We start from the raw sequence: 20,918 nt of genomic DNA, 5'->3' as shown, positions 1-20,918 counted from the left end.
GGCATCAACGGAGTCTATTCTTTGATTTCCTTGCCCTAGTGTGGAGATTCCTTTTAACTGTAGATCATAATAGTGACACTAGCTGCTCTTGGTTCCTTGCATTTTTTCCACCCTTTGGGATAATTATATTCCTTTGTGCCTTTGATTATCCTGTCGATTAGGACCTCCTAGCCTTCCACACTCGGCCTTTAGTTAACAGAGCGCTCCCCGCTCCTGCTCTCCACACTAAACCACGCTCATTAGGTTTCTTAATCCTCCTCCATTTGCTTTCAGGAAATCGAGCGCCTCTGAGACACCGTATTCTGAGCACACTTCCTTACAGCTATTGTTTCTTATTGTTTCTGTAGCTATTCCAACAAGTGCAGGAGCAGCAAGCACTAAACATGAGCGCACTCACTTTCTGGAGGAAACTTCGTTTGGAATGGTTATGGGCCTTGAAACTCTACCTTTTTCCTTGGTACTTCGCTTTTCACCCGAACATCGCCTGAGAGGTAAAACTGCAGCACAAGGCTGGCTGAAGGCGGGCTCCAGCAGATAGTTATTCATGTGTAGCCACCAGAATTTAGACAGAAAATAGCAACACCCCATTGCCGATTAGTAAATTAGAACTACATCTTTGCATTGTCCCTAGAATTTAGGAAAGAATAAAGCCCATGTGTTCTTGTAGTTATTTTGCAAGGTCTTGGATGGCACACAAGTCCCACAATCTCACTGAAGACCCTAGTTTCTCTCCGCCCGATTCCCTGGCACTTCTGCTAAGGGCTACATTCAGAACAGCGCACTTCCCATTTTACTTCTAACTCTCTAGGAGCCTTTGGCCTGTGAGCTGAAGGAGTGAAGGGATTTTCCAGAGGTGCCAAGCTTTACTCCAGCAAAGCTCACACTTCAGCTCTGTCCACGTGGGTTTCTGATCCTTCCCACCCAGATGACAGAGAGCAAAGCCAGAGTTCTTTATTTAATTGCTTTGCATCCACGCACTGACCTCCAGGGCTCTGTTTATAAAGCCTATCGAGCAATGAATGCACTCCACAGTCCCCGGCCTTTCATAGCGTGTTTCTCCTGAGACCTGGTAGACAGTCGTGTTTGATCACTGCACTAAACTCAATGCTCGGCTTCCTCCAGCATCAACTTACATGCCTGCTTGGGTGGTGAAGTGACAAGCACAGCTTCTTGCTTCTTCTGAACATAAAAGGAAGTCTGTTTGACTCTCTTTAGTAAGATCTCCAAGTCAGCAAGCTCTTGGGCCAGAGACAGCAACTAGGAACTCGTGTTAACATAAAAAAAAAAAAAAAAACTTCCAAGTTTCTTTAGAAAGAAGGCCAGCTCATTCTTCTCAACCGGCAAAGCCAAACTTCAGGTCAGTGAGTCATAAATCAACGGAACACATTTTTAAATCAGTGTAAAACTCAGTAAGTAGAAGTCACAGAGAGAAACAGGAGCTCAAATCCCATCCAGACTCATCACGAAGAGAGGACGTCTCTGTGGTTCTCAGATTAGAATGAAGTCAGCGCCCCTGCTCCGGCTGCAGGGTTTCCTCATTAGATGACTTGCCGGAAGAAGAATTTCAGTTGCCACCTGAGTGTGAACACTCAGTGGTGCAACCCTCTGACTGATAACCCATGTGTGGCTCAAACTTCTACAGCAGGCAAAGGTCCTGAAAACTTACTTGCCCTCCACTCAGTAGGGCAAAACAATTTGCATTTTTTTGAATGCCACATAAAATGTACTGTCCCTTAAAAAATATGATGATAAAAGCAAAATTAATAGCAATTATTAATAATAGTAAAATTTAGATGACAGTTATGTGGTGCTCCTTGAGGAATACTATACCCCCCTACTTTTAGGCATGATTGAAATTTTCAGTATAAAAAATTTGGGGGGGCTGGAAAAATGCCATAGTGGTCAAGAGAATTTACTATTCTTGCAAAGGACCCAAGTTTGGTTCCCAGCACCTACACAGATGCTCTCAACTGCCTGTAACTCAAGTTTGGAGAGACCCAACACCCTCTTCTGGCCTCTGTACACATATGGTGTACATAATCTCATGCAGGCACACATACACATAAATTAAATAAATTCTTAATTTTAAAAATTAATTTATGAAGCTAAGAAGATTGTTCAGTCAGTAAAGTTCTTGCCTTACAAACATGAAGACTTGAGTTTGATCTCCAGAACCCACATATTAAAAAAAAAAGCTAGGCATGGTGGCACATGTTTGTAAATGCTTGTAACCACATCACAGCAGCCTAGACACAGGGAGAATAGGGTCCTTGAAATTGTTGGACATCAATCTAGCTTACTTGGCAAGCTCTCAGTCAGAGAAATGAGGCTAGACATAGTGGTACATGCCTTTAATCAAGTAAAAATTATCCCCTGGCCTACACAGACAGACACTCATACACACACACACACACACACACACACACACACCACATTTAAAAATTAGCAGAAGGCGATCTGTAGGCTTTGTTTTTATAAAAAGATATAAGCAAAACTTTATTTCTTTTGATTGCTCATTTGATGTGTACTCAATAACTGATTTTTTTCAACTATGTGATGGCAATGAAAACTTTCCTTTCTCTAAATCTTACTGAACAGCCAGAAACTCTCTATACAAATGACAGATGTGCAGTAAGCTCAATTCAAAAACTGGATACTTTCCTTAACAAATAATTGTATGCATGTATACATATATTTGTAAAATATGTTTGCATACACGTACATATTCCTCTATGGCTAGTTATTGATCATCTTATTTAATGTTTCCTTCTCTTTAGTAAGTGCGGCACCGTTCTTCAGCTAAAGAGCTTAGTTTGTCAAACTGTACAGCATTAGACAACTTTTGTATTTGATGAACAACAAAGAATCTGAACCTATTAAAGTCATACATTTAATTGTTCCAATATGTTATCTTATTCATGATATAATTCATGATAAAATTTGCATGATACAAAATACCAACACATTAACGCCAGGTTTCCTTTGTCTGATTCCTCATCAGGGGTGAGCTTAGAGGGGAAATTACTTACTTCTTAATTTGAAAACATCTAAATTTACTTCATAGTTGAATGCAAAAGCAAAGAACAAATAAACTTTTAATGCATATTTCCCACAAGATCTTAAGCATCTCTAACTGAAGTTTTCAAAGATGCAGGCGTTGTTTCAGATAGTCATTCAAAAAAAAAAAAAAAAACCCCAACCAGAGACTGAAGAAAAGAGCTGTAACTGCGGCCAGAGAGCGAGGTCAGCGAGTGAAACGTGAGCCTGTGCAGATGTTAAAGCTCTTCCACGGCACACACTGGCCTTCTGTGCATGGGCTACGCAGCACACTCTAATTTGGATTAAAAATCTTAACATAAATTATTTGACTTTGACAATAGCAGCCTAATATTTCAGTTTTGTGCACTATTCCTAGCTTTCACCTTCAAAATGAAGCTAGTGGACTTTTTCACTTTTAAAAGCCACATTCCAGGGCTTGTGCTTTTAACACCAGCTTGCCTGGGTTTTGTTTTTTGTTTTTGTTTTTGTTTTTCTTAGAGAACTAAATTATATAATCAATAAGTAACAGGAATTATCTTATGACTTGGTAATTGACAGGATTGTTAAAGCATGTAGTTTTGTGTAAAGAATTTATACTTCATCAATTTATTTATTTTTATACTTAGAGATTTCAGCTATTAAAATGTTTTCACCCTGTTTGAGTCATAAAAGAGTCAAGTAGTTGTTTCTATGGCATCTCAGTGTTAGTCTCCATATTGTTATTATTTTGGTTTTTTAACCAGAAATATTTACCTGTAACATTAGTGGCACACGTGATCAGAAGCCCAGAGCTCTGACTAGGCAGAGTGGCGGCATCCTGGTATTTAATTAGCTGAATTTGTTAGGTCAAATCTGCAGACTTCATTAGCTGAGGTGAGGGTCCCTCCAAACTAGAGAAGCTCATGAGGCTGCTCCCACAGGACAACTAGGCTCATAAGAAAGAAAGGCAGGCTAGGTCTGTGGTACTTGTCAAAGCAATTCGCAGCCACTGGATTCCCTGTGCGCAACAAGCAAGCATACTTTATATGAAGACGCAGCGGAACTCACGAGTCAGAGTGTGCCTCTGAAATCCAACAAGTTATGTCATTTTTCCTGCAAATTATTATCTCTTAGAATTGAAAACTAATGTTGATACATTAAGAATCCACCAAAGGGCATAATTTCTTGGTACCCAAAATGAGACAAATTTTGTGCTTTAATTTAATACCAGGAACTCTGCAATACCCAGATCTCAGCAAGAGGTAAAAGATAACAGCCAATCCCAAGGGTGATGTAAGTACATCCATGCTTAATGACAAGAAAACACTCATGGGACTGGTAACGCCGCAGTAAGAGGCAAGTTCTGTCTCAATGGATAGAAAACAATAGCTTAAGACGGTTTTAACTTCCATCAGCACCCCAATAAAGACAGCCTACGTCAGAGACGAGTTCCCATCTCTGTGTATCCATGGCCCCCAATCATTTGCAGAGACTCTTCAACTATCTAAGATGCTCTGTGCATCTGTCTACAAAGTGCATCTCATGCACGTCACTGCTGTGAGTGGGGAGCATGGGCACTCGAAAGACGCACGGCATTTACTGCTTAGTTCAAAACTGTGAAGAAGCCCGAAGTAAACTTGTCAATCATGACTTGAAGCAGCCCATAGCCCTGCTTTGAGGTGGGGCTCGTATTTTGAAAGGAGATTGTCAGTCGTTTAAAATCAAAACAGTTCTTGATGTACTGAATCACTTTTCAGAGAATGTAAAAAAAAATCACTCAGAATAACATTATTAATGTAAACATACCTGAACCAGAGTCATATTTGGTTTCTGACCTGAAAAACAAACAAACAAACAAACAAATTAATATAAAAATTGTGAGAGGTCTGAGGGTGGGGAGGTGCAGTAGCTATAGATTTTTATACAACCATCAAGAGATAAAATCATTTCCTTATGTGTAAAGCTATATTTATGGCAACCATTCGATTGAATGCATATATTAATTCAGATTACATAGCAAGGAAAATATCTTTCAAAGTCATCTTTTCAGAGACAGGATTTTATTTTTCAAAATATCCAACCTTTCTTCACAGATAATCTTTCTTCAATGGTATTATGGAGTGATACAAAAAGTCCGATCCATAATTATGCCTTTTACTCTATTATTAAAGATTTTCAATTCCTTAACATGAAGTAGGTCCTTAGCACAGGGCAAATGAACTCAGTAACCCCAAACCCTTAATAAGGAGGAAGAAGAAACGGTTCCTTGTGGGAACATTAGGTTTCAGATACAGGTTAACTCTGGCTGTAAATCCAGAAGCCTTTGAAGCCGTTGGTCTGGCTGTGGGAAACTGCTGTTGGTAATTACTCTCGAGAAGCCGCCGCTGCGCTGTCAAGCAGAATTAACCCCGGGACTGGGCCTATCCACACAGGCCACTATGAGACAGCATTGTCTATATCTAGCTCTCAAACCAATTAGTGGGCATGCTCAGTCGGGTTTATATCACACATTAACAATCAACGGTATATACGTTCACAGCTGCCACGGCAAGATACAAGAGCCAAACAGCAGGAGTCCTGTTAGGATATCACATTGACAGAGAAGATTTGTCCCTCTGTGGAAATGCAGTTAACTAACTAGGAAAAGGGAACTCTTTGAAATTATGCCACAGTACCAAAGCGTGTTTGGAAGGAGGGGTTTCCCTCACTTAAACTTGCTTCGAGAGAGCTCATCAAAGAAGAAAGGGGGAAAGAAAGGGGGCTTCTTTAGTAACAAAAATTTTCTCAAGTACTCTCAATTTTTACTTTATTTCTAAACAAAATCAACAAATTTTCATATACATATTATATATAAGCATTGATGGTTATATACACATAGACATAAATGTGTGTGTGTGTGTGTAACCACAGACCTGGTTTGTGGGGGTTTTCTCTATGTGGTGCTACGAATTGAATTTAGGGCTTCACACGTGCTAGGCAAGCACTCTGCCCCTTAGCTCTCCCCTAGTATGGCAAATCACAGAGTTCAGCAACCACCTCTAGAATGCAGACCCAACTTCCTTACCACACCCAGTCCTCATCTCTGTCCTTCCTTTCTATGCCCTCCCATTCCCAAGGCAAATTCATGTCACTCATTGATATCCAGGATTCTGGGGAGCCGTGCCTCATGGTTACACCATCCCTGATGACAACTATGGCCTCTGTGTGTTACTGTCATCCTTACCCACTTCCTCCCTAGACCTCAGTTAGGCCTTTTAATCTTTGTAGCTACAGCACGAAAATATACCTGGTATATGCATTCAGATGTCTCTCAAGGGAAACTAATGATAAAGATCTTGATAAAACATACATTTTGAGATATGAAATATTATGTCAAAAAAACTTTCCAAGAATCTTACCTTGTCCTGAGACAGTTGGTCAACGTATAAAATATACCCATAAAATGCACATAAAGCATTTTCACAAACCAATTAATCCCCCAGGCATCAATTAAAAAGTAGAAAACATTTTCATAATCCTCAGATATAGTATTAAACGTTAAAATACATTGTTAATAATTAAAACACGATCATAAAATTAATATGGTCAGATTTGGGGCTAGTGGAAATTGGTCGTACAACATCTGTTCATTCAAGTTCCTATGAGATTTTGCACACTCACATAACCAGAGATGCAGTCCACTGTGTCATGCTACATCACAGCATCTGCTATACTAACATGTTCATAAATGCTCCTTGAGAACATGAGTAAAATAGGGACACAAGCAATCAGCAGGGCAAAAAAAAAAAAAAAAAAAAAAAAGAACGCATAATATACAGGCATGGGTGGCAGACGGAGGCCAGGGGTTCAGCCACCACTGCAGGCACATTCCTTGCAGGCTTAGTTCTAGTAGTAGCTATACTAGGTAACAAAATACAAAAAAAGAACAACACAGGCCACCAAATGGAGAGAATCGTGGTGTTCCCATGACACCCACTCTATTCCTAAAGTCGGTTCCTTTGGCAATCACCAAGGGAAGGAGTTTGGTGCTGTTGCTGCTTTCCAACACGCATTCACCCGTTTCCATTTTCCAGAGTGTTTGTTAGGCGCTCGACTGCATAGGTGAGATAATATTTCCGCACCTATTTAGCACCTCTCTTGTGGTTCGCTGCGACCATGTGACCTAATTATCTCGCACCAGGCTCCATCTCTTAAAGGTCCAGCACCCGAATACAGCGTACTGGGGATCAATGCACCAGTCTGTGAACTTCTGGTGGGCACACTGCATCCACAGGCAAATACGGGAACAGCCTACACTAGCATTTACAAACGCTTGAGTGTGAAAACAAAGATCCAGTGAACTGGGAGTCAGGAAGGGTGACACTAGGAAACTCAACTGAGCGAGCAACAGAGTACTCACACGCCTGCCAAACAATAGAGCAACAACGGTGTGCGTGCTCTCCTTGTGATATTCCCACTCCCCCTGCTGCCTAACCCAGAAAGGTAACGCATATTAGCTCCATCGTTAGTTTTCGGGGAATTACCAGACCAGGCTAATTCTTTGGCTCCACAGCCCTGGCACACCTTTCTGACACTCATCGAAATTATAATTCTATAATCTCTGTTATATGGAGTTTCCTTATACTGCATCTTGGTGGGCTTTTAAAATATGTATTAATTACATATTAATTGTGAATACAAGTAGGCTTCACTGTGACATTCCCCCCCACACACGTATACGTACATTGCTTTGTCGTGATACCCAGAGTTCAACAGCGGCAGCAGAAACTATTAATTGCCTTCCTGAGAGCTAGCATCTCTTTTCGCCAATAACAGAACTGCAGCTTCTGAGAGGGGCTGGGGCATTCCCACCACTGCAGTAGAGACCCCTATGTGAACACTACTCAGTGACTCCAGGAGAGCCCCTTAGCCCAGCTGAGTCCTGAGAGGTCAAGTCTGTCAGTGAGTGTTCTTTCTAAGTGTCGTCCTTCACTGAAAGGAAGAGAAAGGGTATTGAGAGGGAAGACCCTCCTTAGGATCTCTGTTCCTTTCCTGCCTTCAGAAGGTGACTGTGTGAAGATGCTGTCTTGGACTGCCACAGTGTCTTACAGTCCCGAGCCAAAGGCCAAGACCATCCCAGAGATGCAGCATGTCACCTTGGTGCCGCTCAGTGCAGATCAGCTAAGCGAGAGGCAAGCCTAGAGGTATTAACAGTGCTCTAGTCGGGAATTTCTAGTCAAAATCAAATGCATTCTGTTTCTTTTAAATCAGAGAATTAATAGATGATTCCTCATCTATCCCTGTACTTAAAATTATATTTTGATAATAATGTTACAGATAGAGACAAGATACAAAACACACAAAAACAAACCACAGCCAACTTCAATGTTTAAATACACATAGGCTACCACAACCAAAACCCACGAGAACATTAAAAGGTCTGTCTATCGGCTATAGTTGTTTCTTTTAATCAGTCACAAATGTCCAGAAGTTTAGAAATCAAGCTGATCCACTAATCCTTATTAAGAGAGCAGCAGGATTACGCCAAGCCACGCTGAAAACAAGATCCACTTACATCCACCGTGGCGGGTTGTGCAGTTAACAGCATATTGTACTGTACATCGTTCACTTCCTTGTGAAAATAAGAAAATTTAAAGTTTGCAAATACTAGGTCTTTTGCATATGTTATGGTTATGCGGCTTGGTGTTCTTGTGGGGCTCCTAACAGTGGGAGTGGGGGTGTTTCTGACTCTTTTCATCTAATCTTGGGACTCTCTTCCTCCTAATGGGCTGCCTCATCCAGCCTGCTTATGAGGGTTGGTACCTTGTCTTACTGTAACTTGTTATTCTGTGTTTGGTTGCTATCCCTGGGAGGCCTGCTCTTTTCTAAAGGGAAATAGAAGGGGAGTGGATCTGGGGGAAGAGGAGCACTGGAGGGGGGAGCTGTGGTTGGGGTGTAATGCAAGAGAGAAGAATGAAAAAAATTGCAAATATTAAAAACGAATAATTCATGTTCATAAGATAAGCCTAAATTCATTTCAAAACATTAAATGAGACATAAAATGATGAGAAGGCAAGGAACAAAATCTGTATCAAATCTGCTAGGACTCTGCGTATCATGTGCCCAGCTCATGGGTGTCTGCATGCCATGTGCCCAGCTCATGGGTGTTTTCTGAGCCCAAGAGACTAGAGACACAAACAGACCTTCTGTCTCACCGAGGGAACCCTGTAAAGGAGCAGCCTGAAGCCATACCCCAGCTCTTCCACTTTCTACCCAATGACCCTAGGACATGTTCATTCCCACTCCAGGGTTGTTTAATACCCACAGAATACGGTAGGAAACTAACTTTAAGAACTTCTGTGCGGATTAAGAGCCTGTGTCACATCCTGGTATGTAGTAGAAGTCAAGCAAAACCATTCTAAGCAGTAATACTGTATGGGATTAACCTATGGCAGCAAGCTCGGTTAGCAATGCTTCAGCTAAATGAGAACAGATTGTATCATTAAAAAAAAAATTGTGTAGGTGCGGTGTGGAATGATACAAGAAAGACAAAAAAAAAGAACAGCAGTAAAAATGTCTGGAGATAGGAAGAACGGCTCTGTGTTACTGGTTCTCTGACAAAATGATCACTTGATGGAGTGACTCGAAGGAGGGAAGAATCACTTCAGCCCACCCGTAAGGAGGTCCATCCATAACGGAGGCCGAGGCCACTCTGCCCATGTTGGTGGGGGCTCGCAACAAGACTGCTCACATCTTAGCCAATCAGGAAGCAGCCAGATTGAGATGGACACAGGTTTAGCCTATCCCCAGAGACCTACAATAATCAGGTCCTGCCTCTCAAATTCCCACAAGGTTCTCAGACCAAACTACCAACGGGAGACCAAGAGCTCAAACACACGACCCCGTGGAGGACACTGAATATTTAAATATAGCATTCTGCCTCGATCCCCAGAAAACACCTCATAATACAAAATGCATGCCATCCAACGTCCAGTTTTAACTGTCCTAACGCTGTTCCACAGCCCCAAAGCCCACTGTCTTTTGTGAAACTGCAGGCAAACATGCGCTGTGAGTCCCTGTAAAATAATAATATCTAAAGTTACATATTCCTGACTTACATTGGCACGTTCCCACCACAAAAGGGAGGAAGAGGGCATAGCAAGGAAGCACTGGACCAAGATAAGACTGAAACCCAATGGGGCAAACACTATAAACTCTGTAGTTCCATGTTCAGCACCCACAACTCTTGGCAGCATCATTTGAGTGCTAGTGGGTTAGGGTAGCCTTGCCCCACAGGGCCCCTTGGGAAGCTCCCTAGCAGATTCTGCACATTCCTGTATTCTCCACTGCGATTTGAGCTTCATCTCCACAGCACTACGAAGCCTGGAAGATTGGCCTCTAGACAAGCCTACGGGGCACTGTCTTAATTAGTGATTGATGTGGGAGTGAAACGAGAAGGTGGCAGGTGTCTTCACCATCACCCTAAGACCTGGTCTGGCACACTGGACCGCCAGTTCCAAAGCCCTGTGCCACTGGCTCCAGAAGTCATGAGGTTCTCCAGATCATATCGAGCTTTTGAAAAGCAGAGTCGAGTTTGAAAACGCATGTCTGTAAGTTCTCTGAGTAATCCTGAGACCTGCTAACTGAGCCAGCATTCCTTTAACGTGAAGAAAACCTCTCCTATTTACACTCGCAAAGTTTCTCGCCTTCCTAAGTATTCCGACGTGTTTATTTTACTAATTTTCAAAGTAACTCTTTTGCCCAATGGGGAATTAAAGAAGGTCCCTACACACTGTATGAAATTTCACCTGGAAAATATTTTTCATATCACTGTAATAAAGATATCTTTGTGGGAAGCGCTGAACTAAACAGCAAGCAAGGAGAAATCTGTTGGAAAAGCCCCAGACCCACCTAGGAGATATGTGTGTGTGTGTGTGTGTGTGTGTGTGTATTCATTCACACTTTCTTAGTGAACTTATTAAAACTACTGTTTTATTGTATAGCTCTTATCTCTGAGAACACAAGTCAAACAATGACACCTTGGGTTGCAAGGATTTGGACTGGTCAGCAAACCACCTAAAATGACTTGTCAATAAAAAGACAAGTTTCATGTTATCAGTAAAGTGATACTCCATCAAAGCCCCAAGCAGAAAGACATATGAAAGACACATATCCAGAAGCCTTCCCGCCAATCTGGAAACCAGGCAGAGAAACCCACTGGAAGGTCAAAACCTGCATTAAGTCATAGCTGAGAGCATTTATGGAGTGCTTACTATGTACAAAGCACTCTATTTGAAAGAGGAGGCCTTCTATAAAGTTGCCATAATTCAACCCGTAAAAGCCCTTTATAGTTTAAGATCAATAGCTTGAGCCTCCTTGAAGAGCAAACGGGTAGTGGGTTCATACTGAAGGAGGCAGGTGTAACTGGTCAGTCGGTGGTGAGTGGTGTCTCAGCGTGAATGAGTCTTCGCAGTCTATGTGAATTCCACACTCTGGGTGGTCTTTCAGAACAGTCTCAAAACAAGGCACACCAGAGGGAGCAGTGCTAATTTATAGTTATGCAGACTACGAGTCATGGGACTGCCATTAACACTATACACTTAACTAAATGCACGGAAGTAAAACGTGCAAATCCCTAGCCGTATAATGCCAATTTTCCTTACAGCAGAAACCGTGCAACTGGATGCCGCCGGAACCCAAAGCAATCCATGAATTTTTAAGTGTTTTTGTTTGGCATACCATGCCAGCTAGTAAACATAAAACATAAGGAGCCAGCCCCTTCCCACTGACTCATGATCGTGGCATACAGGATGGATGAAGCAGTTACTGACCCAAAGTGACTGTGTCTACTCAGTCCCTGGTGTATGGCGCAGTGAAAACAACAGCAATATCCGTAAGAGCTGCAGGTTCCAAGTAGGGCTCTACGCAGTAGGAACGCCAGCTAACCGAGAAAACTAAAAACAAGCTGAAACTTACCCTGGGGATGGACAGCTACTAACCTAAGAAGAGGCTATTCCCGGGAGAAAACCCAATCTTTCTTCCAAAGTTTATGCCAGGACCCTCAGCCCTCTTTCCCTCATCTTTAGCACCATCAGTGTCTCCACATAAAAAAAAAAAAAAAAGAAAGCAAAGCATTTCCTTGAGCCCATCTTCCTCCCCACTGTAGGGGATGGGTCTTACCCACTCCTTCCTTAACTCTCTTGGCCCAATCATGACTGCTGTGGTTTCTGAGATAATCCTCCACTTACGATTGGGGCTTGGATGTCAGAGCATACAAGCATACCCCAACATTGTAGTCCTCGTACTGAAGTATTTTTCCAGTACAGACTTACCAGGTCAGTGGTTCCCATCCTCCCCCATCTCCAGTCTTTCCTAGCTTTCTGGGATACCAAGGCTGCTAGCATCCTCTTTGTTCTAAACTTACACATCCATGTCTACTCCAGCTTCTCACAGATCACAGTACCAGAAATACTAGCCTCAAAATATGTTTTTTTTTTCAATTGAGAGACTGATTCTGTGGCCAAAGGATTCTGAAACCATTTCTCATGGTATTCTGCCCTGAACATGTGTGTGTGTGTTATAGGTAGGTACTCATTTGATTTCTGTTAGTTTAGGTTTATCAATAAACAATTTATCCCTAAATAGAAGGCACAGAACACAAATTAATATTTCATTGACCTAGAGTTGTGCAAAACTAAGAGGACCCATTTGCATGGACGCTGCTATACAGACCTGCATTCTTGGTTATTAGCTCAAGTCTACCTAAACTGTATTCTTGGTTATAAGCTCAAGTCTACCTAAACTGCATTCTTGGTTATAAGCTCAAGTCTACCTAAACTGCATTCTTGGTTATAAGCTCAAGTCTACCTAAACTGCATTCTTGGTTATTAGCTCAAGTCTACCTAAACTGCATTCTTGGTTATAAGCTCAAGTCTACCTAAACTGCGTTCATTATCTTCCCTCCCACACAAGGTGTCGAACATCTAATTAATCATTAGTAAGAGCTCTGTTGCCAATTTCACAGGTGTTGACGGCTATTTCGATCTCTTGCTGAGTGCTTGCTTTTGCAGCATGTGTTAAATCGCTACTGATAGCACTCAAATCAGATCTCCCAGTAACGATGCATTCCAAGAAACACAGCTCTCCAGTAAAAACCCAGAAGAGCAAAAAATTCTACACAATGCCTGAGAAGGATTCAAAATGATGATCTTCAGGAAACTCAGCGAGACATAGTTTTCATCATAAGACAATTCAGTGAAATTAGGAAAACAATGGATGGTATTAATAAGAGTAAAAATTCAGCCAGGAAGTTGAGATGATTAAATAAAAAAGAGGCGGGCAGGGACATGGCCAGTCAGTAATGTGTACAGCCTGCAAGCATGGGGGCCTGCGTTTGATTCCTACAAGTTTCATTCCTAGAGCTGGACATGGTGGTTCATGCTTGTAACCGGGGAGGCAGAAACAGGCAGATCTCTTGAGCCTGCTGGCCAGCAAGGATAGTCCAATACTCAGTGAACCCGAGGCAGTCCCTGTCTCACAAAATAAAGGGGGTGGTACCTGAATAATGACACCCAAAGTTGACCTCTGGCTTACATGTGTGTGCACACACCCATGCACAAGCACACACACACACACATAAGGGGGGAAGGGGGAGAAACATACAGGAGATGGGGGACACCATGGAAAAACCAAACCTTCAAGTTATAGACATAGATGAGGGAGAAGAATCCAAAGTCAATGGCATGTATCAAATATCCAACAAGATCAAGAAACGACTTGCCTAAACTATGGAAAGATACGTTTATAAAGATATAAGAAGCACACAGAACACCAAATAGACAAGACCAGAAAAGACAATTTCCACGGCCTGTCAAAGCTAAGACAATAAGTACAGGCAACAAAGAAAGTACACTGAAAGCTGCGAGAGGAAGAAACAAGACAACCGCCACGCATCACGTGTCAAAGAAAACCTGTCGAAATAACAGCTGATCCAGAAGAACCTGGAGCAATGTACTCCAAGCCTGCCTGGATAATTTACCCAGCAAACCTTTACACAATAATCGAAGGAAAAAGAAAAACTTTCCACAATATAAACAACCTTTAAAAATTATACCCCCCCCAAAAAAAAACAAATGTAAAGAAAAATAATAATGTAAAAAAAATAATGTAAAAGAAGCATTATTTCAGGTTGAATAGAGGATTTGAGCATAGCAGACAGATTGTAGAAGGAAATACAAAGCCATCAGTATTAAAACACATAATACCAATGAGAACACAGACAATACCAAAAATCAACCATACAATGATTACAATTAACACACACATTTCAATAAAAACTTTAAGTAACAATGGCCTCATCATCCTGTTCAAAAGCACAGGCTGACTTACTGGATCAAGAAACAAAACCCTTCCATCTGTTATCGACAAGAAACAGATTTGAGCTTTAAACCATGGCACCACCTTAGCGTAAAAGGACGGACAAAAACACCCCAAACGAATGGGGCCAGGAAGCAAGCAGGTGTCATTATCCTAATGTCTGGCCAAATAGATTTCTAATTAAAACTAATCAGAAGAGAGAAAGAGGAACATTGTATTCAAATGGAATAGCTAGCCAAGAAGGCATCATTATCCTAAATACAGGTGCACCAAAATCAGGGCACCCAGCCTCATAAGACTGTCCTACTGAATGAAAGACATAGAACATAGATTAACATCTATCCCTCTTATCTTCAAAGGACATCATCTGGACCAAAACCAGAGAAACAGCAGAACCAAGTAATACCATACATCAAATGAACTTAACAAATATCTTCAGAATACTCCAACTAAACATCAGAGAATACACATTCTACTCAGCGGCACGCCAAAGCTTTTATAAAATATACCATACCCGGGGACATAAGACAAATCGTTATAAACTCTAAAAGGTCGAAGTAACTCATTGTATCTTATGTGACCACAGTGCATTAAAGCTTAAAATTAACAACAAATCTCTGGCAAATACACAAACTTACGGAGATTAAGCAACTCATACTGAATGATGAATGGTCAAAGAAGGAATCCATAAAGAAAATCTTAAAACAATTTTTGAGACTAAATGTAACCGAAAACACAGCACCATGAAACCCCTGGTCGACACTGAACGCAGTCCTATGGGGAGACTTCTAGCTCTTAGTGCCTACATTCAAAAATAATCACTAGCGTGAGGACAACCAGGCTGGGACACAGAGAAAACCTGTCTCAAAAACAACAACAAAAAAATTAGCACAAATAAATGACTTAATAATGCAGCTCAACAATTTGTAAATCTGGGAACCAACCCAAAGCCCAGTCAATGGCAATTAAATAATAAAAGTCAGAGCAGAAAATCAATGAAATAGAAACAAAGAAAAAAATACAAAGAATGAATGAAGCAAAGAGCTGGTTCTTTAAGATTAACCAGATAGACAGGCCCTTGGCCCAATTAACCAAAAGGAAGAAAAAGAAGACACAAATGAAGAGAATCAGCAATGAATATGGAAATGTTACAGCAGACACCAAAGAAATTCAGGATACTATATGGGAATATTAAAAAATAAACAAACAAACCAAAACCTTGTACTGCATTAAGCTGGAAACCCCAACAGAAATGGCTAAATTTCTAAATACAGTCAAACTACCACCATTAAACTAAGAAAGTCAACAACATAAACATGCCCATAACAAATGAGGAAACAAAAATGGTAATGAAAAATCTCTCATATTTCCAAAAAAAGAAGTCCAGGGCCAGACAGACTTTTATAGACCTACAGACAATCCTTCTTAAACTATTCCAAAAAATACAAACAGAAAAAACACTCCTAAACTCCTTCCAAAAAGCCAATACCATCCTAATACCAAAACCAGGTAAAGATACAACAAAAAAAGAAAGGCCAGTATCCCTGATGAACATAAACTCAAAAATTCCCAATAAAACATTTGCAAACAGAATACAGTTATACATCCAAAAGATTTTCCACCATGACAAAGTTGGCTGTATCTATAAAATGCAGAGATAGCTCAATATATACGTAAGCCAATAAATGTCTTAAATCACACAAATGGACATGATTTGACAAACTCCAACATGCATTCATGGTAAAGTCCTAAGGAATGTAAGGCTAGAGGGAACAGACCTCAACATAATAAAAGCTCTCAATGAGAAATCCATAGCCAAGGTCATCCTAAGTGGAGAAAAGCCTGTAGCAACCCCACTAACATCAGGAATGAGACTGGGGTGTGCGTTACTCCAGATACTTTTTAATACTGTGCTCTCAGCACTAGCTGGAGCAGTAAAGCAAGAGGGGAAGATTAAAGGACTACAGATAGGGGAAGAAGTCAAACTATCCATCCCTACCGCAGGTAACATGATCCTTTAAAATTTAAAATTCCACTAGAAAACCTCCAGAAACAATAAACAATGAGGGGGGATTACCATTCCAAATCTTAAGCTATATTACAGAGCCATAATAATAAAAACAATATGAGACTAGCACAAAAACAGCCTTGTAGGCCAGCAGAACAAAACTGAAGACCCAGGCATGAGCAGACATAAGTTAAGCCACTGAATATTTGGCAAAGATGACAGAGGCATGACCTGGAGAGAGGAAAGCATCTTCAAAGGCAGGCGCCGGGAAACTGCATGTCCACACACAGAAAAACCTTGCACAGAGGCTGACTCCGATGGATCAGAGACTTCGATGTGAAATTGGAAACACCGAGACTGCTAGAAACAGGACAGGTGTAGGAAGGCCCTTTCCTGTTTGGACTCCAGTTGCTCAAGAGTTAAGACCGACAACGGTCAGGTGGGGCTTCATAAAATGAAAAAGTTTCCACATACACCTAACAAAACAATCAACTGGGTGGAGAAGACGTCCACAGAATGGGAGAGGATCTTTGTCAGCTCTACATCTAAAATCCAGAATATATAAAGAATTCAAAAGGCAAGACATAAAAGAAAAAAAATAAGCAAATGACCTATTTGAAAACTGGGCCTGGGATCTGAACAGAGTCTTCTCAAAAGAAAAAAAAATGGTTAAGAAATATCTCAAAAAATGTTTGTTGTCCATAGAAATTAGAGAAATGCAAATCAAAACAATTTTGCAATTTCATCTTAGCCTAGTCAGACAGCAAACATCAGCATCAAGCGCTGGGGGGGGGAGGGAGAGCTAGGACAAGGGTCCTTGTGGGTCTGACCAACACAGGGACCAGTGTGGAGAGTTCTCGGAAAGCTGAAAACAAACCCCAGTCTACCATTTGACCCAGCTATACCATCCCTTGACATCTGCCCAAAATATGAGATCCTACACCACAGATACTTGATCAGCCAAGTGTATTCAAAATAGCTAGGAAATGGAAGCGACCTAAATGTCCTTCAAATAATGAATGCATAATGACGATGTGATTCGCATACACTGTAGGAAACTACTCAGATGTAAAGAAAAAGATGAAACCAGGAACTCTGCAGTAAGTGGAGGGGACTAGAAAAGGTCACACTGAGTGGGTGACCCAGACCCAGAAAGACAAACATCGCATGATTTCGCACCAGCCACTCTAGCACCAAGTCTTCAGATGTGAGTGCAGGCCCTGGAGCAACTGCAGAAACCAGAAAAGCAAAAAGGGACTGTTGCCTGGGCAGGGGTGGGGCAAAAGAGAAGAATGGCAGGCCAAGTTATCTGATCTGGGAAATGGAAACAACAGGGGTCTCACTTGGGAGGATGGAGAAGGATAAAATAATGGTAAGGATGTCTGAAAATGCTGCTAGCTATTTACCTAAGAAAAGCCTTATAATGCACATAAGTCTATGTATAAATATGCATACAGAGTTTAAACAAAATTTTCTCATCTAGGCTGACAAGCTCCCTTCAAGAGCCAAAGACCATCGAACAATATTCCAATGGTAAACATGAGAAGCCCTCTTTTGAACTGTTGCTTAGGGCTGTCCAAGAGACCCAAAACATACAGGTCCTTGGTTGCTCCCAAGACATGATTAAGGTTTAGGACAGTAACTCCTATTTCCCCAATCTTCAGAGAGGAGAAAGGAGCTGAGGTACCTTGACCACCAATAACCAGTGATTTATTCAAACATGACTACATGAAGCTTCCACAAAATCCCCCAATGGACTGAGAATGAGGAGCTTTTAAACAGCTTAATATGTGGAGGGTTCCTGAAAGATATGCCTAGGGGAGCACAAAAAACTATGGTGTTTCCACGGGCTGTGCTGGGCAGTTAGTCTATCTGGCAGTTTACTAAAACACTGCATAAGACTTAAAGCAAACAAGTTTAGATAAGGCAGGTGGTCTTCTAGGCTCTATGCGCCACTCCACCGAATCAACTGAGTCACACAAACCCTAGCTTACTTTTAGCTTCACTTTTTTGGTCAGAAAGAGTCGCACTACCTAGAAACTGCAACTGATGTATCTAGAAGGAGGGGCAATCGTGTGGCAGGAGCCTCCAGGCTATGTGGTCTGATGCTACCTTCAGGTACACAACGCCAGAACTGAATTAAACCCTGTAGCCCCAGCTGCCAACCACTGGGGAACTGCTTGCTTGACGTGTGGAGAAAACCTCACACACGTCTATCTGCTCATAGAAGCAGTCTGTTTTGTGTGTTGCCGAGTGTGCAGTAGCAGAAAGACAAATGAGAAGCGTGTTGGAGCTGGGTTTGCCCCAGGCCCTCATATTATGGCAGAACGATAGGGATATGTTGTCGTAAGCAGTAAAATAGAACTGGGGAGGGGGGAAAAGCACTTCTGCTTCCTTACAGTTGGATTTTCAGATTTCAGTAGAAGCGAAACACACTTCTACTGCTGTTTTTCTTTTTGTGTTCTGTTGGAGGGGTTATATTTTAATGATTTTCTTTATCCTTAAGAATTTCATATGTGCATACAAGGGAATATGATCATATCCACCCCTATTTCCCTCCCAGGCATCTATTGTATCACCCTCAACAATCAGTTAATGTCCATTCCAATAGTATCCTAAACATTAAGAGAGCCAACTGGTAATGTATGTTTTGGCAATGTTCATAGCCTGTTGCCAAATAAAACCAATATCAAAAATAAGCCAGATAAACCTACTGTCCAACAAATTGTATTTTCAAAGGAAACACAGTTCATCATTTCCCAAGTATTTAACTTTTTGTGTTTGTCATTTACAATACAGATAGAAACCCCAACAGAAGCCGGGCGGTGGTGGCACACGCGTTTAATCCCAGCACTCGGGAGGCAGAGGCAGGCGGATCTCTGTGAGTTCGAGGCCAGCCTGGTCTACAAGACCTAGTTCCAGGACAGGCTCTAAAAAAGTTGCAGAGAAACCCTGTCTCGAAAAACACCAAAAAAAAAAAAAAAAAAAGAAACCCCAACAGAAATATGACTCATTGTGTGTGACTGCTAATCCTGCTGTCAAATTACCTAACTCTCAAGCAGCAGAGCACACCTGGGAGGGGGTTCTGGGCTAGATATTTTGAGGGGGAAGACACATCCTAAATGCACATAATCTGAGATCAGAAGACACACCCTAAATCCAGATAATCTGAGGTCAGAAGACCCACACTACATCCAGATAATTTGAGGTCAGGAGACCCACACTACATCCAGATAATCTGAGGTCAGGAGATCCACACTACATCCAGATAATCTGAGGTCAGGAGATCCACTTGGAATCTGGGCCACACTGGCTGGTAGCAGTCCGAAAGCTTTAGTATTTTGCCTGCTTGCTCTCATTCTTGCTAGCAAGTGCATATGTCCTGTTCCTAAGACACTCCTCCTCTGGTGTTAGAGCCTACTTCTTCAGGATTCCAACACAGATAAAAACTGGAAGCTCTTGAAGACTTCCCCCAGAACTCCAGGGACTGAACAATTGCTGAATCCTTGGCCTTTCTGTGGGAGACAGCCATAGCTGGACTATTTGAACCCCTCTATGTGTGTGAGGGAAAGAGACGGAGAGAGAACCCTGACTACTAAATCTCTTCCCAGCTCCATATTCAGTAGTGTCACATGTGAGCTTGATACAGCCCATGTTGGAAATATGTCCACCACAAAAAAACACCAAATCATCAGAGCTTGAGCTATTATTTTGTGGATCATCCAGATCAGTTGTTTTCAACGGAAGATAATCTTGTCCTTTATGGAATATTTGGTAATGCCTAGAGAGATTTTTGCTGGCTGTGACTGGGAAGGGAGGTGCTGTAGCCATCTAACGTGAAGTAGAGGGAGATTTAAACACCCTGCACTGCGTATGTTAGGAGATGCAGCTAAGACCCTTGTCTTCCGATACATCTGCCTAGCTGGTCTCTGCAGGGACTGTCTTTGTCACTCGAGCGCCTGAGAGAAGGTCAGCTGTTTATCCCAGTGTGTTTCGCTGAAGTCCTCTTACACTTTCTTATTTTTCTAGCATTTTCATCTGAATGTGCATTACAATTATTTTCAACAATAAAAGCTGGTTCTTATTTTTCCTTTAATACAGCTTTAGATGTCTAGTCCTGGTTTGGTTTCTCCCCAGCTCAGCACTTTCCTGTAAGAATGTGACAACCATCAGTACTGCCATTTTCCCTCCGTGGTGGGAACACACCCTTGCAGGTGTCAACAGTGCCATTGATAAAGAAAGCGAACATTTACTGAAGGCAAGCTATGTGAGCCCTGTGGTTCAAAGAATCACTTTGGGGAATGAGATAAGAGAGAACAGTTGGAGATGCTTGCAACAGAGAAGTGTCTATATGTCTCTGCTACTAGTGTCTAGATGAGTCAGCTAATTCTACTAATTAAGCTATTTAACAAATAGCTAAGTTCTTAGAATATGCAGAACCCCAAATTCCTCAATTATAGCATATTCTCTCAAGAAGTTGACAGAGTTATTGGGAAGAGATTTGGAAATGAACAATGCCTTCCTACAGTTATTCCTT

The 20,918-nt window shown here is 41.6% G+C and overlaps 1 protein-coding gene across 5 annotated transcripts in view; it reads right to left on the bottom strand.

Annotated features, from left to right (window-relative positions):
* Positions 1-20,918, bottom strand: part of Msrb3 (methionine sulfoxide reductase B3) — a 151,325-nt gene that overhangs the window by 43,440 nt on the left and 86,967 nt on the right. For all 5 annotated transcript variants that reach the window (XM_038314410.1, XM_038314409.1, XM_042054241.1 and 2 more), the window contains one exon: positions 4,825-4,853. In XM_038314410.1, coding sequence (XP_038170338.1) covers positions 4,825-4,853 — 29 coding nt within the window. The remainder of the gene's footprint in view (positions 1-4,824; positions 4,854-20,918) is intronic.

Source organism: Arvicola amphibius, chromosome 17, assembly GCF_903992535.2.
Source record: "Arvicola amphibius chromosome 17, mArvAmp1.2, whole genome shotgun sequence".
In the NCBI taxonomy this organism is placed as follows: Eukaryota; Metazoa; Chordata; class Mammalia; order Rodentia; family Cricetidae; genus Arvicola; species Arvicola amphibius.
Note: the sequence above shows the minus strand (reverse complement) of the source record. Positions and strands in the feature narration are given on the sequence as shown.